The sequence below is a fragment of the Syngnathus typhle genome, linkage group LG4 (genome assembly GCF_033458585.1).
Source record: "Syngnathus typhle isolate RoL2023-S1 ecotype Sweden linkage group LG4, RoL_Styp_1.0, whole genome shotgun sequence".
Taxonomy (NCBI): Eukaryota; Metazoa; Chordata; class Actinopteri; order Syngnathiformes; family Syngnathidae; genus Syngnathus; species Syngnathus typhle.
The window spans coordinates 23,082,049-23,108,915 of NC_083741.1; the positions used below are offsets into that span (position 1 = coordinate 23,082,049).

General features: G+C 41.6%; 1 protein-coding gene across 1 annotated transcript in view; it reads right to left on the minus strand.

Annotated features, from left to right (window-relative positions):
- Nucleotides 1-1,006: 1,006 nt before the first annotated feature.
- The window catches only part of LOC133153230 (ephrin type-A receptor 6-like), a 30,942-nt gene continuing 5,081 nt past the window's right edge, over nucleotides 1,007-26,867 (minus strand). Inside the window, exons 2-20 of the mRNA XM_061277385.1 lie at nucleotides 26,789-26,853; nucleotides 24,183-24,311; nucleotides 23,647-23,796; nucleotides 23,411-23,572; nucleotides 23,111-23,339; nucleotides 13,401-13,556; nucleotides 12,472-12,813; nucleotides 5,375-5,499; nucleotides 5,137-5,299; nucleotides 4,700-4,805; nucleotides 4,053-4,123; nucleotides 3,791-3,916; nucleotides 3,288-3,473; nucleotides 3,152-3,213; nucleotides 2,597-3,055; nucleotides 2,331-2,524; nucleotides 2,111-2,215; nucleotides 1,893-2,042; nucleotides 1,007-1,692 (exon numbers count right to left, since the gene is read on the minus strand). Of these exons, the coding sequence (XP_061133369.1) occupies nucleotides 1,578-1,692; nucleotides 1,893-2,042; nucleotides 2,111-2,215; nucleotides 2,331-2,524; nucleotides 2,597-3,055; nucleotides 3,152-3,213; nucleotides 3,288-3,473; nucleotides 3,791-3,916; nucleotides 4,053-4,123; nucleotides 4,700-4,805; nucleotides 5,137-5,299; nucleotides 5,375-5,499; nucleotides 12,472-12,813; nucleotides 13,401-13,556; nucleotides 23,111-23,339; nucleotides 23,411-23,572; nucleotides 23,647-23,796; nucleotides 24,183-24,311; nucleotides 26,789-26,853 (3,095 nt within the window). The 3' untranslated portion in view covers nucleotides 1,007-1,577. The remainder of the gene's footprint in view (nucleotides 1,693-1,892; nucleotides 2,043-2,110; nucleotides 2,216-2,330; nucleotides 2,525-2,596; nucleotides 3,056-3,151; nucleotides 3,214-3,287; nucleotides 3,474-3,790; nucleotides 3,917-4,052; nucleotides 4,124-4,699; nucleotides 4,806-5,136; nucleotides 5,300-5,374; nucleotides 5,500-12,471; nucleotides 12,814-13,400; nucleotides 13,557-23,110; nucleotides 23,340-23,410; nucleotides 23,573-23,646; nucleotides 23,797-24,182; nucleotides 24,312-26,788; nucleotides 26,854-26,867) is intronic.

The window sequence follows — 26,867 nt, forward strand, 5'->3', positions numbered from 1 at the left end:
TCTATCTATCTATCTATCTATCTATCTATCTATCTCTATCTCTCTATCTCTCTATCTCTCTATCTCTCTATCTCTCTATCTCTCTATCTACCTATCTACCTATCTACCTATCTACCTATCTACCTATCTATCTATCTATCTATCTATCTATCTGTCTCTCTATCTATCTGTCTCTCTATCTATCTGTCTCTCTATCTATCTGTCTGTCTATCTATCTGTCTGTCTATCTATCTATCTATCTATCTATCTATCTATCTATCTATCTATCTATCTATCTATCTATCTATCTATCTATCTATCTATCTATCTATCTATCTATCTATCTATCTATCTATCTGTCTCTCTATCTATCTGTCTCTCTATCTATCTGTCTCTCTATCTATCTATCTATCTATCTATCTATCTATCTATCTATCTATCTATCTATCTATCTATCTATCTATCTATCTATCTATCTATCTATCTATCTATCTATCTATCTATCTATCTATCTATCTATCTATCTATCTATCTATCTATCTATCTATCTATCTATCTATCTATCTATCTATCTATCTATCTATCTATCTATCTATCTATCTATCTATCTATCTATCTATCTATCTATCTATCTATCTTCTGTCTCTGTCTGTCTCTCTGTCTCTGTCTGTCTCTCTGTCTCTGTCTCTGTCTCTGTCTCTGTCTCTGTCTCTGTCTCTGTCTCTGTCTCTGTCTCTGTCTCTGTCTCTGTCTCTGTCTCTGTCTCTATCTCTGTCTCTATCTCTGTCTCTATCTCTCTTTCTTCATGGCCTTCATCGATGCCCCACATAAGCGCATCATTGACAAACTCACCTGACAATTCTTCATGTCCAGAAAACGTGTCAGTTGAGAGGAACAACGATTGTGCGTTTGTGCTTGTGTCCGCATCCATGGATACCTTTGTGGCTCCATGTGTGTACGTGCGCCTGACACAATGCGTGGAAAATCCCATATCGTGTTTGAGGTGAACAAGATCAAAACCAATGCCTTAAAATAGACTTGTTTATTAAGGAAGAAACATACAGCTGTCACGTGACTTTCAGTACAAGACACACTTTGCAATACCAAGAAGATAGAACACGTTTCTATAAAATCTTTTGACATTCACTTGTCTTCAGTTCAAAAAGAGGATTGTGATTGGGACCATTTTGACACTTCCCGGTGAAATATTTAAACCGGCAATAGAATTTCTTATTAAAATGATACATGACATAATGTTCTCTCCACATGATCTCTGGTCTTGAGGTATCCAATTTGAGACCATTCAATGGAAAGCAACCATTGGATTGTCACTTGGGAAGAGTGGAGGCATCGACTGGCACTTGAATCAACACTGGTGGGAAAGATCGCAAGTCTTGTTTGCTGAGTTATCGAGATTGCAAGTGAGGTTCGTCGTGGTGGAGCGGCCGACATCGGTGACGGCGTGACGTGTTCACCTGGCTCCACGTTGTCAAGCTCCCGATTGCTCTCGTCGGCAGTGTGTGACACTTCCTCCATCTGGTGTGCGATCAATCCATCCATCCAATGTCTGCACACAGTCTGGCTTTTGTGTGAAGACCTCACACTTGAAAGCCGCTACGTTGGATACGGTGAAACTGCAGACGCAAAGATTGGATGCTGCTTATGATCCGCCTCTGGTGCCCGATCAAGCAGATCCCGATTCGCCTGATGTCACTGAGGGGGGAAGAAAAAAATCTCTTTTAAAAGAGCCAGGCAAAGACTAAAGTCTTATATTGCGTGAATTGTAATAATTACAATAATAAAATAAAATAAAATAAAATAATAATAAGAAGAAGAATGAGGAAGGTCAAAGAGTCAGGAATAACTGATATAAGCAACAAAAAAATCCTTCAATTACGTTCAGGCTCACTCACTCGATGCTCATTGTGGAAATGGAATCCAGCGTTGTATATCCAGCTGCAATGAAGTTGTTCTTGTACTGGCTCATTTTGATGGAATCAAGCCAGTCTCCGATGGAGATGAAGAGAGGGTAGTCGGGCAAATCGTCGGGAGAATCGGGGAAACTGAGGGAGTGTTTGAGAAAAATAAGCAGCAGAAAAACACATCGAAATCTTGCCCTGACTGTACTCACTCTGATAATAACGCTTTTCTCTTTTCGCCATTACAGTCCATTTCCATCGGGGCAATGTGATGCAGTGACCACGCAGATCCAGCAGATGGTGCTGCACCTACAAGACTGGAATAGAGCAGAGTGGCCTGCTTGTCATGATCTTTTCAGATGGACACATTTGATCTCATTGGAAATTCTATAGGGCTCCTCTCGTCCATTATGTGTGTGAGTTGAAACGTACCTGAGTGACTCGTTCACCAGAGTGAGGAGCCCGCTGGGGTTAATGATGAGTTTGTCCAGGAAACAAAGCACATTGTTGAATCGTGGCCGCTGAGCCGGCTCCTTCTGCCAGCAGTGCAACATCAGCTGGTGCAGCGTGACGGGACAGCCCATCGGAGCGGGTAATCGATAGCCCTCCTCCATTGATAAAATGACCTGGGAGCATTGGAAAGACAACGATTGTCCGAGGTGTGCGTACGGTCAATCCAAGGTCCATCGGAATCTCACATCTTGATTGGACATCTCCCAGTAAGGCCTCTCGCCGTACGACATCACCTCCCACATGACGATACCAAAACTCCAAACGTCGCTGACCGAGGAGAACTTTCCATACGCGATGGCCTCTGGTGCCGTCCAGCGTATGGGTATCTTTCCTCCCTGATGATAAAAGTACGACTGAATAATCATTTGAGGATGCGGACCTTGAGAGGGAGTTAGATAAGCCGCGGGTAACTCTAATCGCACGCTCACGTTCACCGAGGCGGTGTAGGTGGCCTCCGTGTCGTCCTCCATGACTCTGGACATGCCAAAGTCGGACACTTTACACACCAAGTTGGCATCGACCAGAATGTTGCGAGCGGCGAGGTCTCTGTGAACGTAACCCATGTCTGAGAGGTAGGCCATGCCCACGGCCACGCCGCGCATCATCCCCACCAGTTGGAGCACCGTGAATTGACCTTCACGCGCCTGGCGGAAAGCAAATACGGGAACGTTGCTGGCGGCTTCAAATGAGTCCATAGGAAGAATGTGCAAAATATACATTCTGGGACAATATGTTCAAACCCGTAGGAAAGAGTCAAGCGCTCCGTTTGCCATGTACTCCACCACGATCATCACCGGCCTGCCTGAGGGAAAGTCTCCATTTTGAGAACATCCATCAGCTTTGAAATGCTCCCAGGGAAGCGGGCGAGGAGCTTACTTTTGGTGACCACGCCCTCGAGTCTGATGATGTTGGGGCTGTCAAACTGCCCCATGATTGACGCTTCGCGTAAAAAGTCTCGCCGCTGATGCTCCATGTAGCCGCCTTTCAGGGTTTTGATGGCCACGGTGATGTCCAGCCTTCCAGGTATGCGCAGACGACCACTGCAGACCTCTCCAAATTCCCCTGTGGGAGCAGTCGTGGACTACATTTTTACTTTATTCATCCAAAGTTGCTCCGAAAAGCTGTGCTTGGGAAAATGTCCCCAGCGGATGGCGCTGTGTTGTCAGAAAAAGGAACTTATTTCAATGCTTTGTACATACATCATCTCAATTGCGAAATAAATGACTCTACATTTGAATTTCCATTCGTTACCATTTGTACATCTTTTGTTTTTTTTGTAGCCAGGCAAGGGTCATTTTATATGCAGTACTTTTCCGGTATGCACACCTTGCTCAATTATTCAAGTCCTCTCTCTGTCTCTCCACAAAATTGATACTCACCTGTGCCAATCACCCGATCGATGCATATAGATGAGGGGTCTATCTCTTTTGCAAATTCCTCCACAGCCTGAGTGGGGTCCTCGTACGTGTCCGGATCCACATAAGTCTTTATTCCGGAGAATGGAACTGGGAGGAGAAAAAAGACTTCGGACTTCACACAACTCATTGACGGTTATAGACGTCAAAGATATTAACTGGGATGGCACGGAATGAGTTCATGCAAAGTGTTGTCGGGGATTTATTGGTTTTGGTGATTCTTTACCGTGGCCACTGCGGAATCGTGTCCTGCGGGTTTCCTGTGACTTCATCCTGGCTTTGATATAACCTTGACACCTGAACGCATTCACCACAGAGCGAGTCAGTGCAGGTCACTACGACGACGTCGGACCGTTAAATCAAGCCGCGTTTGCTCAATATCATATTGTCCCCCTCCCAGATAGTAAGTTCATACATTGTCAACAAAACTGACATGATCTGAGGGCCACAAATAAGACTGAATACCGAATCCGCTGTTAAGTTCCGAATTGCTAAATTTGCAGGGACTCACGTTTAAGAAGACCGCCAAGTCGGATTACAGTCCAAAACAGCGGAATTATCGACTGCTTCTTGGTCATTTTTCTTTGTTTACCATGAACGGCGGCTAATGATAAAAGTCTGTGAAGCAGAGGCCCTCGAATAACTAAAATGTGAGCTAACCAGAGGGAGCTAATGGAATGGATCAAATGGCTGCTTGCTGCATTACATGCTGAGTAATTAAGCAGAAAATTTGTTCAGTCGTTTGGAAAATAATAGCGCCCGCTTGCTGCTAAAAGAGAGTCCATTAGGAGACTTTGGCCCGGAGCGCCACAGAGCGTGTGTGTGTGTGTGTGTGGTTGCGTGTGTGCAGGCGAGATGCACCAAGCGACTCACCGTCCGGTTATGAGAAGAAACAGGGTGAGGATGACCAAGAGTGAGAAGCCGCCAACCGATGCGGTGACAACGACCAACACTTGGCCCTGATCAGCCACATCGGGATCTAAATAAGAAGAAAAAATGGCTTTGCTGTTAGAAAGATAATTCAATGTGTTGTTTTGGAATTTGTAATAACACCAATGACTGATTGTGTCCATTAAAACTCTCTGTGGTATTTTCAAACATCGCCGTTCACATTGCGGCTTGACCTAATGCGTGGGAGTGTTTATGGAAATGTTCCGAGAATAATCCAAAGAAAGTTTTGCATCATTGGAATCAGCAGGGCATTATATAGACATGAAAACGATTTAAAGTCGAGCTCTGAGTTGAGAAATGGATCATGCTTGAAGAAGCCCTGATGACAAAACGAATTGTCCAATGCCAATCGCTCGCACCTTCCGCTGCGGTGGAGAACTCAAAGTTGGAGCTGTATGCCGTGTAGCCGGCGGTTGTTCGAGCCCGCACATGGAAGACGTAGACGGTCGAGGGTCGGAGCCCCGTCACCACCACGCTGGGATGCTTTGTCCGTGTAGACGAGTAGCTCAGCTGCTCTTGTTCCTTTAAAAAGAGCAAACACAAAGGGGAAAATATAAATCATTTTAATATCCAGCATTAAACATGATCAGTAATCACCTTCTCATAGTATTTGACTTCATAGTCGACAATGTCCAATGGTGGATGTTCCTCTTCTGTCCACGAGAGGGCGATGCTGTTATCAGAGGACCAGTCCTTTTTGATGACACCCACCAGAGCCGGACCTGAGGACACAAGGCGTAACAAGTGATTGAAAAATGATTCTCTGTCTCATATTTTGGTTACGATGCGTACCCATTCCCCAATATTCAAATATCATTTTTAAATTCGATATCTTAGATGTAAATATTTGATATAAATAATATACCAGTTTGATGTATAACATACCGTATTTTCCGGACTATAAGGTGCACCTAAAAACCTATTTTTTTCTCAAAAACCAACAGTGCGCCTTATAGCCCGGTGCGCCTTATATATGGACCAGATTCCTAAATTGAAACTTGCCCGAAGCATTGTGTCATGAAATCAATCATACGTGGCCCGCTGAAGACTATGAATCATGAATCAAAAAGACTATAGATCATTATTTTGTGATTATAAAGTCATTTGTTGCGTCTGAAGTTGAAATAAAAAGATAAAATGGAGAATGAATTGATTTGGATTAAAAATCTGACATGCTGCATGAATGGTGCGCCTTATAGTCCGGTGCGCCTTATATAAGGACAAAGTTTTAAAATGGGCCATTCATTGAAGGTGCGCCTTATAGTCCGGTGCGCCTTATAGTCCGGAAAATACGGTAAGTAAAAAAAAAAAAATAGCATAAAGAGCACATCTGAGGCAAGAATTTCGACTGTGGTCTGCAAAGGCCGTATCGGATATTATTCGTTGATTGAAGTGGACTCCAAAGTGTTTCAGAGAGGTGCTTTCAAAACATCATTTCTAAAGCGGCTTAGTAAGAAAAGTTTTCATAAATCGAAAACACACCCACCCACACTTTGAAAATAATGCTTCTGGCACATACATAATACAGAGCCTCAGTTGCTAGCCAAAGAAAACAAATAGCGGATTCACACGACATTAAACAACACACCTCATGTGAGTGTTGATAAAAAAAAAAATTGGGAGACTAAGATGCCAGAAAAATATCTCAGGGCGAATCAGATATTTACTATCAATTATTCATCAAACCCTCACTAAATATAAGCGAGCAAAAGTCTTGCTCAGGATTTTACGACTCAAATGCAAATTCTATAAACAGCCATCATCATCTGCAGATGACCCGCTAAAGGTCAAAAGGCAGAAATCAACACTTGGGAGAGGTGATGCAATCACCGCAAGTCACGACGGCAGACGCGACTTGGCATCTTGTCATGAAACCGAGATATTCCAGCAGCAACTCAAGCCGACGTGATGCGTCACACTTGAGCAGCTCCGCCGCCGCTGCAGCTATTTTTAAGTAAAATCCAGCAGGGGTGGGCGGCCGGGGAATGAATGGAGAAGTTGGATGCTGACTGCTGGAAAACTCGTGCCAGAGGTGGAACAATATGTTTGTGTAAAGTTGGTTCAACATTGACTTTCAAGAGCACAATATAGGACTATTCCAAAAAAAACAACAATCATCTGGCAAAATGGGTCAGAAATCAAAATAGCACCATTATGCATTGCAGAGTCTGATAACACATGCATTTGCTGATGTCGGGAATTCTTAGTAACACACACACACGCACGCACCCCTCCTGCTGTCAACGAAGGTGGCAACGGAGATGTACGATATTGCAACTCTTGTTAATTAACGGCTCACGTCATCCCAAATAAGTCAGGCTGTGAACTAGGGAGATCGTTAGTCCAATTTGATTTCTTTTCATTTTTTTAAGCAGATCAAATAGATTTTCGATTCAACGTTACAGCCTTAGTATAATAATAAAAAGTGATAAAAAAGTATTACCGTTTTTTCCATGTATAATGCGCAAAATTTAACTAATTTATTGTCCTAAAATCTGGGGTGTGCATTATACATGGGTACAAAAAAATATATATTTTTGGGGGGGATTTTTTAAATCCGGATATGATACGGAGGCCGCCATTACAGATGCGCTTTCTTCTCTGCTGTTCACGTCAAACACACTCCATACGAACACAATACTCTCGTATCAGACGCTTGCTCGATCACCTGCTCGTTTGCTGTCACAATGTACCCTCCACAAATCCGAAACATTTCTTTGCTATCGAGTTTGCTAGCGCATGCGCAGTGATACTGACCGGCAGAATAACATCCGGTTGTTCCCAAAGATCTTTTTTCTGAAATAATTTTACGTTAACCGACTTAAGTAGGAGTCAAAATTTGGGTGCGTATTACACATGGGTACAGGCTTTTTTCCAGCATCAACATCAAAGTCAAAGTCAAAGTCAGCTTTATTGTCAATCTCTCCACATGTCACAACACACAAGAGACCGAAATTACGTTTTTCTCTACCCCACGGTGACGAGACACATAACACAATAGACATACATGTACGCGACACAATACAAAAACAAGAAGGCAAAAATTCTACCAATCAATAGTAAGAGTGATGAATAAATAATAAATAAACAGATAACACAATAAATAACGGAGCCAGCAAGCATAGCGCAAAAGTAAAAAACATCATAAACAAAAAGGCACAAACAATAAATAAGAGTAATAACAATAATAAATAATAAGAGCCAGTGTGCATTCAGACAGTCCAGACAGTAAAAGTACAGGACGCTACGCAGAACGCTCATTTTTAGGGTGCGTATTATACATGGGGGCGCATTATACATGGAAAAAAACGGTATTTGGTTACGTTGCCATGTGTGACAACTTTTTTTTTTGCTTTCACGGCAAACCAACATTTAGCTGAATGCAGCAGAAATAAGTTGAAATAAAATATACTGTATCATATCACATCCCAAATTGGTGCATTTTCAGATGAAAATAAATGCACGCTGTGTTGTCTATAATCAGACAGTATCATTTATTTACATTTGACTCGTATTTTGACCACGTTATGCAGGAAAAGACATTTAACTTGACTTGAAGTCTAATTTTCGACCAATTTTTTCAAATCGACATCCAACCCTGAGGGAAATGGCGCTACAAGACTAAATGATCCTTTATTTCAATCAGTTGCTAATTAGAACAAATTTGACTTTGTTGTTCGGCAAAGGATGCCACTATGTGATCATGTCTTCTTTGAAAACTGCAGGCTGCTGGCGGCAAATTAAATAATGGCGGCAAACGTTTTCACGTGGATGGTCATCCGTGTGCTAAGCTACGTAGCCTCGGCAAGGTCGCGAGAGGAAAGGGTGAGAGGCGTCAAGTGAAACATTACCACGGGAATATTAATACCAAATATGCACGCAAATGCTGATTTGAATAAATTAGCCTGTCACCACCACCGCATTTTTTTTTTGTAGCAAACACAGATTTAAGATTGAAAATGCTCTCAGCAGGCGCATCAGCCATCTTGCTTAGCGATGCTAAAATAAGCCACTGCAATGATTTTCAGTGTGTCTGCTGCGTGAATAAAAATGCATAGCTTACACTTGGTGGAGGAGGATCTGCATGTCTAGAGGCGATCGCAAGGTGATTTATGCATACATATCACCACCCTTTCAACTTTTTTTTTTTTTTTTTGCTCCTAGGAGGTTAGTTGCAAAATAAGTTCCATCCAACTTTATAGGGAAATTAGTTATGGGTCAGGATAAGAGATGGTAGTTGGTATGGGCTTGTGAAATTTCTCATCTGGATGACATCAAAATGTACAGTTTGACATGCTCCTTTATTAATAAGCGCACATTTGCCATCATTTGAAGAACACCGAATAAAATAGAGCAGGAAGATGTCAAATGATTTGCAGGCCAATCGAAACGGTAAACCGCTACACATGGACTGAAATAATAGCTGGAGTAGATGGAAAGGACAGGAGGTGGAAAGTGAAGAGGAAGCGAAGGAGGGAGCTGGGCTAGCTGTGAAGATGTCCCATGAGTTTGGATCTCTCCAGCATCTGAGCATATAAATAGATGTCTGCTTTATTCCCAAAGGAAAGTCCATGAAAACAGAAGCCAGCCCACCGGAGAAAAGCAAGAATGCCGTGAGAGAATCCCTCGAATAAGGGCATTACGCCGGGAAGGAAAAAAACGCACATGCACACGCGTGACCTCGTTAGCTGAAACTTTGGCCACATTTGACATGACCATTACATTGCATATGTATGGCCCGGTTCTCTCCTGAGCTCAGCGTGCATCTCCAGAACTTCGAACACAAGTGGACGGCCGCAGCGTATTGAAAACTGAAATATTTCCATCGCTCACGTGGACACGTTCTTTTATATTCTATTGATTTTCTTTTGTAATTCTATTAATTTCTCAAAAGATTTGATGGGGTGTCATTTTTAAGACAAGTACTGCTCCAATTGATATTTCTTAATGGACATAAATACCGTATTTTCTGGACTATAAGGCGCACCGGACTATAAGGCGCACCTTCAGTGAATGGCCCATTTTAAAACTTTGTCCTTATATATATAAGGCGCACCGGACTATAAGGCGCACCATTAATGCATCATGTCAGTTTTTTAATCCAAATCAAATCATTCTCCATTTTATCTTTTTTATTTCAACTTCAGACGCAACAAATGACTTTATAATCACAAAATAATGATCCATAGTCTTTTTGATTCATGATTCATAGTCTTCAGCGGGCCACTTATGATTGATTTCATGACACAATGCTTCGGGCCAGTTTCAATTTAGGAATTTGGTCCATATATAAGGCGCACTGTCCGCTTTTGAGAAAACTTTAGGTTTTTAGGTGCGCCTTATAGTCCGGAAAATACGGTACATAAATGAAGCAGCTTCTGCTTCTTGGCGGTGCAGTGAAACTTGAGGGTTGAATATAGCTTGAATAATGCTTTGCTGAGCAATAATAGAAGTCTATTTAGAGCAGCGTGCAGTTCACTGTTGAATGCCTTCAAGCCATTGTCCTGCACGCTCTCCATGCCCTCATGCATTGGGAAGTGGTATCACCTCAACCCATCAGTCTAAAAAAAAAGAAATGTCCAGTTGCTGTGGCTGCTTGCAGAAAGAAACGACAGAATATATTTTGTATGCTGACCATGTCGAAAAGCCAGATCAGACACGTCACCTCTCCGGAATCCAAAAACACTTGTCAAACTGTCACTGCTCTTGTGTTGCTGTTTTTTTCTTATTCGGGAATTCTTTCCGGTTTCGCTTAACTCGTCTGCAAAGTAACTGACTCCTTTCAGTATTGCGCCAGTTGCACTGAGACATGACATATTTGGGATTAAGAATTGAAAACAATTTCCGTCTGTGACGATAAGACACGTGTCAAACTCAAGGCCCGGGGGCCAGATGTGGCCCGCCACATCATTTTATGTGGCCCGCAAAGACAAAACGTTCATCAAATTGTCTTCACCTTTAAAACTCATCTTTTTAAAATGTTTGAACAGTTTATTAGTCTGATTTGAAAATGAATTATTTGTCCGTTTGTTTTGTGGTTTACACTACCGTAATTTTTGGACTATGAGTCGCACCGGAGTATAAGTCGCACCAGCCATAAAATGCCCAAAAAAGTGAAAAAAAATATATATATGTATATAAGTCGCTCCTGAGTATAAGTCGCCAGCCCACCCAAACTATGGAAAAAAACGCGACTTATAGTCCGAAAATTACGGTATTATATCATATGAGGAGTTCATACATTTATTTAGGTTGACAGTCATAATGGCCCTCCGAAAGAAAATATGACTACAATGTGGCCCGCGGCAAAAATGAGGGAGATCATTAATTATAGTATAAGAACTCACAAGGTGTGTCAGAAAAGATCCAGGACTGGCGTCACAAAATCCAAACAACAAACTACCCGGAGAAACGAACGAACCATTAGCTTTGGGCTAGCTACCTGGTACACAGTTGGATTGAAAACATTACTAAAAGCGCAAAACACCCTGAAAATAACTAACTCTCAATAATGGAAACAATTGACGTCCGATTTTTATTTTCATAATGGCACGAGGTGAATAATAGCTCCGTATTAAATCAAGTAGTACAGCTAGCCTACATACGCTATGCTAATGAAGAAAAGCAGGTGGGCTGCTGTCGCACTCCACATGCAAGACTGTCAGTGGCGAGCGCAAAAAGGTGTCAACGCCTGAGCGCGTGCGTGTATAGTAGATGTCAATTGAGCAGAGGCAGTTTGACAAGTTAATCCTTTCTCGGCACCCTAATGGGAACATCCCCCCGGGCCGCGTCTCCTCTCCTGAGATTATTTTGCATCCCAAACTTCCTGCTGTCAGTCTGATGGCCCGGGATGCTTTGTGACACACATACCTGACATTCCACCTGACGACGAGCCAAAAGCAGAACATTTGGGAAAAAGCTCATCAATGCAATCCTTCATCTTAAAAGGGCAAATTCAGGACAATTAGAATCGAGGTCTTTCCCCCCCCCCCCCCCCTTGAAATAATTGGATCATCAGTAAGGCTGATCCACATTCGCAACTTCTGACAGCAATTTTCTCCCAGCTCGGGTTTTCCGTACATACAACAAAAGTATGAGCACATGTATATGCAACCTTTATAATTTATTCATCAACTCTCCATCTTTTACGCAGTTTATGCTGATCTAGGTATCAATTATTCAATCTATATTTGTCTCCGCGGAATAGAGTTCAAATTTCCACTGAACTTTGGGTTCCTCACTCGAGGCATCAGTGACGATTGCAGAGTGCATATGACCTCGCCTCAGCGGGGTTCTGCAAATGAAGACAAAGTTCAACGCCGCGCCGGGCGGACCGAGAGCCCAAATGGGCTTCACCTTTTGACATTAGCGGCACAAAACGGAAACTTTGCTAACTAAAACCCAAAGCTCGGGAGAGCGAATATGGCTCCGCCACGACAATGTCTGCCAGCGCTAATGGCATACATATGTCACACCAAAGATGTGAACATAAATATTCCTAATTGTGATTTCTCTGCTTCCTAAAACGATGACCCGATTTTGCAGGCGCCTTTCTATTGGACCCAATTTTGAATATTCATAAAGTACGGGAAGGGTGCAGAAGGGATTCATGCCAGAATGATCATTTTTAAGATATATTTTTTGCCATTGTTTTGCTCCCTGCTAAACTGAAAAAAAAAAATTGAGACACTCACCAGCTTGGTGGGTGTTGACCGTAACGTTAATCAGCGCACGTGCAGCCACGCCCAGCCCAGACACGCCGTTCACAGCCTCCACCAGGAAGGTGTAGTTCGCCGGCGTGGCAAAATCCAAAATGGCCACCGAGATCCCGCTCAAACCCAGCGGCCGTGGGATGAATCTCAGGTCCGGCTCGCAAGGGCCGCATTGCATCCCGCCGCCGCCGCCGTCGCAACGCTGGCACAGGACATTGTAGGTGATGTCGCTGCGGCCGCCCGAGTCGCTCGGAGGCATCCACTGCAGGAACAGGGCCGTGTCGTTGATTAAAGACACCAGGTTCCTGGGTGCCGATGGAGGCCCTGCCAGAAAAAAAAAAAAACATTATAACTGCATGGACGATGACGCTGTCCCCAGAATAATATTAATATTCAAAAGTGGAGTGACAGGTGCCAAGAATGATGAAATGGGCTGCAATACACACTTTTAGAACTCGAGACGACTTGAAACATTTGTTTTAACTTGCAAGGTGTTGACAGGAATGGTTACATAATGCTGTGCGGAGGAGGAGGAGGAGGAGGTTCTTCAGCTCACACTCACAAAACAAAAGAAAAATCTAATTTTAAAGCATGCAATGCATGTGTGAACCTTCTTCCCCGCAGTATCTGAAGTATCTCTTTCGGCAACGTGAATACAACGAAAACAGTAAGTGTGCGTTTAAGTGCCACGCGTGGGAGGCTCGGTCAGAAGCTTCGCTATTTTATTCCAACACCACCATGCCAATTACGAAGCTATTGAGAAAAACATGTTAGCTCACGCCGAGGCTATGATATATTTTTATATTGTCCATAATTGCAGTGGTATAAAAGATATGGGAAAGAATAAACATGGAGGAGACGGATGATTGGAATGCAAAAGAGCCGTCATGAAATGATGCAACTGTGGCTACTTGTGCACGCCATGGTGGAGGGGTCCTTGACAGCCCTGTAGAAGCCTTTTTCGCAGTGACACATGGTGGCGGCCTGGTCGTGGCTGGCGCTGTGTGGAGGGCACTCGGAGCATTTCGTGTTGCCCGCATACGCCTTGAAGAAACCGGGCTTGCAGGCTGCAAAATGGACAAGCAGAGCAGAAAATCAGTATTAAAAGAAAAAAAAGAAAAATGAAAAAAAATAAAAACATGCTGCAAAATGGACCAGCAGACCGGAAAATCAGTATAAAAAGAAAAAAAAAGAAAAGAAAAACAGAAAAGAAAACATGCTGGAAAATGGACGAGCAGACCAGAAAAGCAGTGTTAAAGAAAGAAAAATGTAAATAAAAATGAAAAAAAAATAACAAATATAAAAAAATTGAATAAAAACTCTCAAACACATTAAAAAAAAGGTAAAAATAAAATAAATATAGAAAAATAAAACAAAAACTCACAAACATTTTTACTGTGAAAAAATTCATGACTTTTGGGAAATGCGGAGTGAGTCAGTGAGTCAGACACGAGCAAAACAAGCTAATATGCTTCTTTCATTTTGGCAGATTCCCTCGAGAAGTTTTTTTACAGCGGTGAGGAGTAGACTGACAATATTTTGCTGCAGGAAGCCCAAAGTTTTTGTTGACAACTTCTTTCCCCGACGTGTTCTAATGGAGTCTATAAAAGGCCGACGTCAGATCGGATGTAAAATTCATAGCGCTCGGTCCGTCTGAATATTGCAGAGAGATTTTTACTCTGAACAGCAAATATCCATCCCATGATGTTTTCTACACCTCCAATAGAACAGAACCAGTCATAAATGCTGGAATGGCTTCTCTCTGAAAAGCATGATTGACAAATGTCTGACTTTATTGCTCCATCAAGTTGTCTGCTATTAAACAAGCAATCATATTATTGCCCTCTATTCCCATCAGGTCATCTTTCACTTTTTTGGATATTTTTCCGGCGTTTGTTCTTTCCTCTCCTTTTCCATTTCCGCCAGAAGACAGAAATAAAACATTGATTCCGTTTGCCCTAACTTATCTTGACAGACACAATTAATCGAGTCTGAATGCGAGAGTGAAAATGATGCTACATTAATGGAAAGTTATGTAACGATGCGGTGGCGGAAAAAAAAAAGTCACACACAGTGGCAACAACGAATTCATGAATAATTATTATTCACCATGAGTAATTACTTCAGCATTAGAATATTATTCAACAAAAGTGGAGTAGACACAATATATGATCATATATGTGCACATCATCATATATTTATATTTATATTTATATTTATATTTATATTTATATTTATATTTATATTTATATTTATATTTATATTTATATTTATATTTATATTTATATTTATATTTATATTTTACATATATTTATAGCTTACATATATTTATATTTTATATTTTTATATTTTATATTTTTTTTATATACCGTAAGTTTCGGACTATAAGTCGCGGTTTTTTTTTCATAGTTTGGGTGAAGGGGCAACTTATACTTAGGAGCGACTTATATACATATATATATGGTTTTTTTCACATTTTTGGGCATTTTATGGCTGGTGCGACTTATACTCCGGTGCGACTTATAGTCCTAAAATTACGGTATGCATTTTTGACAATACCGTTTTTTTCCGTGTATAGTGCGCCCCCATGTATAGTACGCACCCCTAAAAATGGCATGCTGATGCTGGAAAAAAGCTTGTACCCATGTATAATACGCACCCAATTTTTATGAATTTTTTTAAAAAAAAAAATTTTCTTTTTTTTTTTTTTTTTTTTTTTTAAGTCCCAAAGATCGTCACACACGCAGGGAGGCAATGGGTCCCATTTTTATAGTCTTTGGTATGGTCTTAACTAGGCTGGATGTCATTTTTTTTGTTGGCGTTGATTTCTCCGACTGCCCCTAAACGCACCACCGCGATCCGTGCGCACACGGGAAAGAGGCGGCTCTGTATGGGAGAGACGTTGAAGAGGAATAAAAACACCCTTGGAAACCAAAACTTCCCCCTCGTCGTGACTCGGAGCCGCAACAAATGTTTCGGATTTGTGTAGGGTACATTGTGACAGACGGCAAACTAGCAGGTGATCGAGCGAGCGTCTGATACAAGAGCATTGCGGTCGTATGGAGCGTGTTTGAAATGAACAGCAGAGACGAAAGGAAAGTGTTCAAAAGTGTTGTGAAATAAAATATTACCTGTAATACGCATTTTGTTATTTGCTGATTGAAACTGCTAATTAAACTGTGAATTGAAACTAATAGGTGGAGAACTGAACTCTCGCTCTTTATATAGCTGACGTGTCTTGCGCAACCGTTCTGCGCATCTGTAATGGCGGCCTCCGTATGACGTCCGGTCCGCGATGGAGATTAAAAAACAAACAATATTTGACAATAACACACCATCAAGGATTGCACCATCGCATCAAACGATGTGTCGTCAATTATGAATTTTACTAAGTGTGTTGGGCAGGATGGCTGAATGCGATGCGCGATTGACAACAAACAAGAAGAAAGGTGAGTTTTATTTCGGGGGAGATTTGTCATGTCTCGTCCCCAGTTTTGCTATGTGTCTAGGTTGCCATAGTTTCTGTTCGTGTCACCCCGCTCTTCCTGTGTCACCTCAATCGATGTAACGTGTTTTGTATTTAAGTCCTGTCTGCCCCTCGCTCACCGTTGGATCATTGCATGTGTTACTGTCATTCTGTTCCTGTCTTTGGTAATGTCACCCTGTCTTTTTGTTCCACGACTTTGTCGGTCAGTCCTGTTGTTGGTTTTGTTGTACCATGACTTTCTTTAAAAAAAAAAAAAAAAATTTTAAAAAAAAAAAATTTTTTTTTTTTTTTGTACCCATGTATAATACGCACCCCAGATTTTAGGACAATAAATTAGTAAAATATTGCGCACTATACACGGAAAAAAACGGTAATTTGTTTTTAACGTCGGGGGGGGGGGGGGTCCTGGAGTCCATCCTAGCTGACGCTTATAGAATCTAAGCTCCCAAGGACATGATTGATCAAACTTCCTTGACACAAAAGCAAGCAAATGTGTTGCACTCGGAGTAACTTTGCATTTGGGGATTCCACCATTCTCTGCAAAGTCAATCCAAATTCCAAAAGGCACACATGGAAGAGAAGCAATGAAAAGTACAAAGAATAATCCGAGTCAGCAAAAGTAAACCGGCAGAGTGCAAATGATTCGAAATATTTCTATCTGCGCCGAGGTATTCAAAATCACGCCTGATGAGAAAAGTTATTTTGTAACTTCAGCCACTCACTGACCATTCAAGCATATTGGCTAACATGATACACGGCGGCGGCGGCCTACGTTGAGCTTGCGGCGAAGGCAAGAAAGAGATTTATTTGAGTTTGCAGCTGTTTGTTGCACTCCCAAGATCACCTTCAGAAAGCAATTTCAGTCCAATTTGTTCACTATCACTTCGATGGCATTTTATAAGCCAGCCCATTCTTATTCATGAAAGGCACAATTTTCACCAAAATATGTATGCACAATACAAAGCAATAGTGGGTGGGCTCATAAAAATAAAAAAGAAATGCAAATTAGTTTCAGAGGTGGGAAACTCATTGGAGGTGACATCGTAATGGGCCTTCGTACTTTAGTGCAATTCATGTCGACCAACAAGTTGGTGGAAATGGGAAAATGACTCGAATGCAATTCATTCCGAAGAACACCATCTGGAAAAAAAATGATCTACCCAAATAAGATTATTGAACTTATGGCACAAAGTGTTTTCACACTGCAGTTAAAAATTGTCATGATTTGTTCATGTGGAGTTTGCATGTTCTCCCCGAGCCCGCGTGGGTTTGCTCCGGGCACTCCGGTTTCCTCCCACATCCCAAAAGACATGCTTGGTAGGCCGATTGAAGACTCCAAATTGTCCCTAGGTGTGAGTGCGAGTGCAAATGGTTGTTGTGCCCTGCGATTGGCTGGCAACCGGTTCAGGGTGTCCCCCGCCTACTGCCCGATGACGGCTGGGATGGGGTCCAGCACACCCGCGACCCCCGTGGGGACTAAGCGGTTCAGAAAATGGATGGATGGATGGATGGATGGATGGATGGATGGATGGATGGATGGATGGATGGATGGATGATTGGAACGATGATTGGATGGATGGATCAGGTTGGATGGATGGATGATTGGAAGGATGGATGATTGGATGGATGGATGGATGGCTGGATGGATGGATGGATGGATGGATGGATGGATGGATGGATGGATGGATGGATGGATGGATGTTCATGTCGATTTCTCATGACAGTTTGTTTTGTCCAGTCCTGCTCATTAGAACTTTTTGTTTCAATTTGCGCCGGTCGACCCGGTTGGTTTGTGTCGTCCAATCATCTCCCGTCTTGTCCAGGTGTTCCCCGTCGTCTCGTCAACTGGCTTGTATTTAGTTTGCTGCTTTCCGCTGTGCTGTAGCCATTTGTTTTCTTGCTCTCACTGGAGGTATTGTTGTGACTTTATTCACTTTATTTTTTGTTTTTATTGAAAGGTTTCCCCAATACTCTTAATACTGTGTTTTTTAAAAAATTGTTTGATTCAGTCAACTCACTTGTTTTGTAATCATAACAATGTTTGTTGTGATATTGTAATTTAAAAAAAAAAGTTATTCATTGAGAAGGGCCGAGACTTTCATGTTCAGTGACAACCTGGACTGATTCAATGAGATCTCCTGCAGGGGCTTATCGTGCACATTTGCATGAATGTAATGACACGTTTGATAAGAACTGCCTGGACGTCAGGAGCTGGAAGTTTTCTCTTGGCTTTTGCTTGTCAGAAACAGATGGAGCCAGAAAGTGTGTTTACGCTGGTCTCCCCCCGCTTTGATATGCAGATGGAGAGTTCACAGAGAATGAGGGATGCGCCAGTCTGGGCAAACTCGGATCCTTAATGGACAATGACTCGCATACAACTCAAAGAATGTATCGATTTCCTCCTGGCTCATCCGCACCAATCTGGCACCGAAGGTCACACCCAAAGACACAGAAAGGTAGGACATTGTCTCAGATGGTTTTTGTTTCGCACGCACGACCACCCTGAGCAAAGTGTGTGTATGCTTGTCCACACGGTTTTGCAACAATTTGTAATATAAACAACTCTATAACAAATGATATTCATATGCTGTACTATTTCAAGTGCATCTACCACAATCAGAAATTTAGAAATACAATATGCAGTAATTAGTTCAAGTGCTCTACCCAGGCAGGAATGCTGATTTCATGCTAATTCTCTTTAATTTCAATGTACTCTTTTTACCTTTTGACTTTAAATGCTAGGATCAAAGGTAGTAATTTGTTGGACTATAATTACAATCACTTTTGGAGTCTCTTAAAGCAAGGTGTCAAACTCGAGGCTCGGGGGCCAGATACGGCCCTCCACATCATTTTATGTGGCCCGCAAAGACAGAATGGTCATCATAATTGCTAGCAATAGGCTCTATTTTTAAAAAGTGAAGACAATTTGTCATTTTAGTAATGACACAGGAGATGCAAAGACTTTGTAATATAAACAACTCTATAACAAATGATATTCATATGCTGTACTATTTCAAGTGCATCTACCACAATCAGAAATTTTGAAATACAATATGCAGTAATTAGTTCAAGTGCTCTACCCAGGCAGGAATGCTGATTTCATGCTAATTCTCTTTAATTTCAATGTACTCTTTTTACCTTTTGACTTTAAATGCTAGGATCAAAGGTAGTAATTTGTTGGACTATAATTACAATCACTTTTGGAGTCTCTTAAAGCAAGGTGTCAAACTCGAGGCTCGGGGGCCAGATACGGCCCTCCACATCATTTTATGTGGCCCGCAAAGACAGAATGGTCATCATAATTGCTAGCAATAGGCTCTATTTTTAAAAAGTGAAGACAATTTGTCATTTTAGTAATGACACAGGAGATGCAAAGACTTTGTAATATAAACAACTCTATAACAAATGATATTCATATGCTGTACTATTTCAAGTGCATCTACCACAATCAGAAATTTTGAAATATAATATGCAGTAATTAATTCAAGTGCTCTGCCCAGGCAGGAATGCTGATTTCATGCTAATTCTCTTTAATTTCAATGTGCTCTTTTTACCTTTTGACTTTAAATGCTAGGATCAAAAGTAGTTTAATTTGTTGGACTATAATTACAATCACTTTTGGAGTCTCTTAAAGCAAGGTGTCAAACTCGAGGCTCGGGGGCCAGATACGGCCCTCCACATCATTTTATGTGGCCCGCAAAGACAGAATGGTCATCATAATTGCTAGTAATAGCTCTATTTTTAAAAAGTGAAGACAATTTGTCATTTTAGTAATAACACAGGAGATGCAAAGACTTTGTGTCATTACTAAAATTACAAATTGTCTTCACTTTTTAGAAATAGAGATATTGCTAGCTATTTTGATTACAAAGTTGATGCAAAGATTGTCATGACTAAAATGACAAATTTTAAAAAATACAGCTATTGCTAGCAATTTTGATTACCATTCATCTTTGTAAACTATTTGAACATTTTTTTACTAGTCTCTGATTTCAAAACTAGATTGTTGTGTTAGGATATAATTGCAATCACTTTTACCGTCCCCTAGAGTCTCCACGGCAACCTTGGCATCCACCTAAGGGTCTCGCGGTGACATGATTATTGCAAATTTTGAGTTGGGTGTGATGCCCCCCACCCCTCGCCCTAAAAAATAAAAATGCTGGATTTGTATCGAGGATTTAGCAGAATAACACATAGGGCCTCTTTAAAGACAAGAAGTGGCGGGGCTTGGACTGATATCTTGTCTCGGGAATGAAATGTGAGCTTTAAGCCGCAAAACATGAAAAAAACTGAAGCCCGAATATTCTTGTGGGTTTTTGCTCTGATTTGCATCTCTATTAGCATTCGAGTCATGTTCCAAAAGACATCTCTATTAGCTCCCCCTGTAGTTCAGGGTCTCCTCTGGAATATGATGAAAGGATATGGAACAAATAGCATTAGCACTATGATGTTTTGCCTTATCTAGGTCATGATATATAACCAGCCTCATCCTCTGGTGACTGACGCTGAATGAAAGGAATCGAATAATCAGGCACTCGACAGAGATGTCAAAACAGTCTGGCGGCGTGCTCTCGGCTTGGAAAGCGGGCCGGTACCTTTTGTTTAGGCTGATGGTTTAGGGATGGACATGTTGGAGAGAAGCTGTGCTCATATTTGGGAGCGCTGGGGTTTTCCCTATTCTAGCTGGCTGGCTGGCTCACTCAGTAGCTGTCTCTCCTTCTCTCCGGCTCTCACTCGTTCGTTCCCCATGCTGCCTCTCAGACAGCTTTGATCACAACTCCCTTTGAAGCAGTGTTCCAAAATGAAAACGAGGAGAAAGCAGAAGTCATCGCAAGTTCACGCCAAAACTTCCTGCAACTACTTGCAAAGTGCACTGCTTTTTGTCGGGCTTTCTTTTTTATTACTGCAAAGGTTCACCAAGTCCGATGACATTATTTTGATATGAATAAAATCACGGATTACAAGGCAATGCGGTAGGATTACCATTGATCACCTTTTCTAATAGAAATTTGACGACTTAGTGATATCAGAGATTGAATTGTAATAGCTGATGCATCATTATCTGCTGTGTTTTGTATTCTCTTTGTATCTAGGTCTCGTCATTTACATGACTTTCACTTAGATGTTTTTATTTATGGATGTATTGTTTGAAATAAATAAAAATGCATTCATTGATAAGCCAATACGTAATAACAGCATTAACCACAAGCTCACAATGGGTAAAAAAAATCCTTTGGATTTACAAACATGTGTATCAGTTGCGCTCGATTAAAATGGGTTAAACTAATCTATATTATTTTTATAATAAATGACTTGGGCACACACACACTGAGGCAATATACGCTAGCAGTCGACAAACAGGAATTTGGCATGTATAATTAATAAATGTTCTTAAAAAAATTATCCCTGTGCAGACTGACAATGAGAGCACCACTGCCATCTACTGGAGTGGATGTGTAAATAAACTGTATTCGAGTACAGCCCCAATATAAAGTACATAAATATTTTTTTTTCCCGGAAACAATTTAAAAAAAGACCTCGCCATTTATCTAGTATATGTACAGCAACTTTTATTTGTCGCTACTCGAATCTTGTTCACTGAAGCGGCTGTCGAGATCCACAGAAGGGAATGTCGAACTAGTGTCGGCGGGGGGTCCGCAAAAGGGAGAGTAAATGTAGGGCACCGTCTCTCGTCTAATCACTAATCACTTGTGACGGGCCTCCGTGGCGTTCAACCGCATTTTAAAGTCCCACAAACGTATCGAGAACAAACGGGGAAAGCTAACAACGAACAAAGAAAGCGGCTAATCAAGGCCGTATTAGCGCTCGTCCTGCATACAGGCTACGCTAATGACCGCCGGTTCTTTGTAATAACGCCGCTTACTGCATATTTGCATCCCAGTCTGCCGAGACTCTTCTTTCAGTCCGTAAAATAAATGACGGTGTTCATTACCGCACTATGTATGAGCCTTATAAATGAAAAAGAGGGTTGGGGGACTTATGGAAAAGGACAAGACGCAAGCTAAATTAGCAGTGGAACTAACAAATGAAGGCAATTAGCCAGCTAGCCTCTCACTCTGTCTGCACTAATTGAGAAACCAGGCCAGCAAGTATCCAGAGCAAGCCAACAGCTGCGGTAAACTTTTCGTCGGACTCTCGGGGCACATTAAGTAATGCTGATACAACTAATTAGAGTTCCGTATCCCAAAAAGCCTTTTACAGAAACCTTGCGGTATTTATCAGCGTCCTCCGGTCTGACAATAATAGTTCGCCGACGCGGCTTCTCCGACGGCTCGGCATTTATTGCTGTAAAAATGGACAAATAAAGGCCTTGATGCGACAAGCCGTTGGAATAAGTGGATTGTGATTTAAAAATACCGCCTCGTTTTGGTTTGGAAAGACAAAATCGTGGTCATGAGCAACAATGCAAAACGAGGCAATGAACGGAGAATCCAAATAAAAGGACAAGGGAGAGATAAGTCAATCAAGAGAAGTGAAAAGATTATGATGGGAGTTGAATTGGAGAGCTTGAGGAGATCCTTTGGGACAGGCGCTTTATTTAAGTCGATCTCGGGCAGGAACCAGAAGACCAGTGAGGTCTATTATTGTGATGGGAGCTTATTGCGCTTATTTTTCTTTGAGCGAACGATTCGTTCCACCACCCAAAGTGGGAAATGCGTTTGACTGCACCAACGTTACTCAATAACTCGTCAACAGGTTTGGAGGAAATGTCTGTAATTCATGACTCATTAACTTTTGATCACAAAAACAAATTTAATTTTGCCAGGCGCATGAATTTTGGATGATTGCTTTGTTCATGCTTGAGGCATATTTCCATTGGGCCTAATTTGTTTAGAAGAAAGAAAGAGCATCTAAGATGGTCTTTTTAAATTGGGTACTCAAATTTGCTCTTTTTTATTTTTATATATTATTATCATTACTATTATTATTATAATTCTATATTATTATTATTATTATTAATAAAAATAATAATATTATATTTATGTATTTGCTCGTGCTAAGCGTTTTCATTTTTGCACGTCAGCTAACAGTTAGCTTAGCTTTTACCATTCTATTGCTTTGTATTCTTCTATTCTATTCTTCAATTCCGAACTGCAGCTAAGGAGTTCTTACTCTGGCAGTAGCCGTCCATTTCCTCGTGTCCGATGCTGCACACGCAGTGACCCAGAGGCACCAACCAGTCTCCATCGGCACCGCAGTACAATTTCGGCGGGTTTTTCTCCTCGGCGTTTTCCACACAGGCTCCCTTCACCTCCACCAGAGAGGAAGAGTCCTTATGTGGAACCGTATCAGGAAACACCGCCAGATTCCGCAAAGTGGACGGGCAGCGTTTGTAGAACACCTAAGCAGTTTTGAAAAATAGGTCAAGGCAAATAGAAAGGCAAAATTCATGGCCGGACATTTTGGACCGACCTTGACAGAGACGAGAGCAATACAAGCTCCGACGTCCTGGAAGGCCAAGTAGAAACCCCTCAGTGTCAACGGCCCCACCTCCCGGATTTCGGTGTTGAGACGGAGAACGCGATCGCCGAGATCCGTCTGAGTAAAACTCTCATCTGCTGCGATGGTATCGACCTTCGAGTGATCATCAATACTTGATTAGAACTTTTTTTTTTTTTGTCTTTTGCCCATCTTGGGGGGATCGCAACCTTGGCGTAGTCGGTGGGCCGGAATCGCGTCCCAGAAGTCAACGGTTCGTTGGTCTGCAGGTAGAACAGGTTGAAGGTTTCCTTACAAGTTCCCGACACCCAAGGAATGGAGTTGCAGTCCCTCAGAGTGAAACGAAGCTCCACGTATACCTACGAGGAAGCCATGAGATTCATTCTGAAGGCTCCAAAAAATATTGGAGGTCACGACATATATCTTTAAACGCTTTGCTTTGTAAAAGTGTCTTATGCAGTCAAGCTGGGCCATTAGGGAAGACTTCCTGCGCCATGAATGATTTAAAATGATGTTTATCGATGAACATGTACACATCATCTTTTTTCTGATGCATTACTCGCAAGGCGGCCTACTCTGCTTGGAGTTTAGACTTTTGATGTCTTACTATTGCATTTATGAATTTCTAAGCGACACAGTATGAATGTATGCATGAGTGTACCATATGGTAATGTGACACGCGGCGGCCGAGGTTGCTTCTCTGATTATTTTCGCGGACCACCAATCGGAAGCATACGTTACGGACCCTCTGCGCGGCTTGCCGTTGGATCCATCCGGATCGAAGCCAGTTGTTTTGGTTAAGCTCCATGACATGGCAAACTTGGAAGGTGTGAATCGGTCGGTTCTGTTCATCCATCTCGGTGATTGCGTCCCACTGGGGAAAGAAAAAAAAAAAAAATGGGAACAGGGTGACGATTACGATGCAGAGAGCAAAAACATACTCGGAATCTTTTAGAAAGTTTTGCAGGCGTCCCAATACATTTGTCCAAATGTTACATGAATAAAAATACATGCACTTGTTTTCTTTCTAAAGTATCTGGGTCAAATTTGACTTGGGAGCTGCCTCTGAAGATGCAGTCGGTCGGGACTTGAAGTGTTCCAGCCGTGTAGCTCCCTCATCGAAATCTTTTCCAGATGTTACATCAGCCAGATCGTATTTGTCGGCTCTGCTTCAACACTGGCTATTCATGAAAAACGACAGAATGTCCCTCCACCCATGTTTGTTCTTCCGAGGTTATTTTTTGATGATATATTTTATTAGATTACCGTAATTTTCGGACTATAAATCGCACCGGAGTATAAATCGCACCAGCCATAAAATGCCCAAATAAGTGAAAAAAAACATATATGTATAGAAGTCGCTCCTGAGTATAAGTCGCCCCCCCACCCAAACTATGAAAAAAAACGCAATTTATAGTCTGAAAATTACGGTAAATTATTATTGAAGTTTGCATCTAAAAAATAGCATCTTGCTATCATCAATGGAAAAATAAATGAGCAAGTTTATCAATTTATCATGCAGAAGAACTTGAGGCGACATGTCCAAAAGGCAAAGCTCAAAAGAGCCACAGATTTGACAATTCGTAGATGAAATTTGTTTTTCTTGAGTAAACACCATCTTGTTGCCCTACTTATTGATTTTGTACAAACTAGGATCGCATTTCGTACTCTGCCTAAGATCAGCGTGAAGTCATGGCAGTTCCATTATGAGCACAAACTGAAAAGGACTATCATTTGTTATTCGACATTCTAAAATGTACCCTTGGGATGCGGCATAGTTAAAAAACGAAGAAAAAAAAAACAATTGCGGCACCTCGTTTGAAAGATGGGCTGCATCAGATATGCATCGACTAATCACGGAGCCTATTAACTCTTACACGCACAAAGGTGCACGCACACACATCCAAACCAACCATTTTTATTTTTTATGGCTAAGATAATTGTTTTATTGCAGCTCATTTTTAATTTTACATTATCGTTTCCTCCGCGGAGTACAACTGCACTACAAATTTTTAAAAAATGTCTCCATCAGGTTGAACAATTTCTTTTGTCTTTGCATGTGTGTTAGCATGCTGTTGCTACTATTTTAGCACCATGATTTGGAAAATGGCCAGCTCGTAAAAGACCCCACATTGTTTTCTGACACGTTTGTATTCCCTGCCTTAAATGTGATTTTAAATTCTTCTCTGACTTTGAGAATATTGAAAAACTTTTTACCAACTATGGCAACTTTCTAACTCCTCTTTTTTTTTTTCCTTCCTCCCAACGGGCCTCGTGAAAGAAATCTTTGACAAGTGAGCCCAAACAACAGAGAGTTTCTGGCTGGCTTAAAACTGGAGCTTTGAAGCCACTCGCGAGACTCGATTTTTTTTGGACGATGTCTTGAAACCCGCTTTGACCAACACGAGCTGATATCGCTCTTTCACAAAGGAGACTTCCCGCAATGGTGTTCAGCCTCGATTTGATAATCGGAGATACCCCGCTATCGTGCTTAAAATGTGAACTTTGACAGATTATGAATCAGAAAGCTAATTGTGCACAAACTTGATTAAAACGAGGTGAAGTATGCATATCGGCTTCTATCAATAACAAAAAAGTCAAGCCGGCAGATTTAAATGACAACAGCCCAATTTGTCATCGTCTCCCAAACAGGCGAGAGGATTATGAGAAATGGTTTGCATCTCCGCAGCTGTGATGAATTATTGATTTGATGTGAATCTGCGTGCCGACGTTTTGCGTTGTTGTTCGACCAATTACAGCCGAAGTTGCTTTTCCAGACTTTTTCCAAGGTGGCGACAGCCGCAAATGTTTTCTTTATGTTGTGACTTCATATTGGCTTTGCTGCAAAGGATTTTTTTTTTTTTTTTGAAATAAAAGCCAAGAGCAAAAAAATCTTCAGCAATCATTTCATGACCTAAATTAGACTTGACATTTTCCAAAAAATTACTGCTGCTCCCCGCCGACGGTTGCGGTTTGATCTCGTACGTTGATGAGAATGAAATCAACTGTGATTTCTCATTAAGCAAGCCTGCTGAATAAAGAGGCGAGGTGCTTTCAATCTCTCTTTTTGTTATTTATATGAAGTTTGCGGTAGTTTACGGAAACGTGCATCAGTCATCGGCTCTCCAATATCTGCTGTGTCAGCTGAATCTAAGCTGCCTAATGGATTTCGCGTTATAGGATATGCTGATTTTCGAGATGGATGATATGATATGAGATATTCTGCAAATATTTCATCTAAATTATCAATCAGAAAGGAAGGGGGGGGTCACCTTGATATCTGGATATTTTGTCCGCACCGCACTTGGGCTACAAAACCGGCTCAGTTTTCATTTTGCTAATATGACTCACCCCATTGATGGGATAGGTTTTCCAGTCCAGTTCCCCCAGCACTGCCGTGGTGTCCAAAAGAATCACTGCAAAGAGCAGA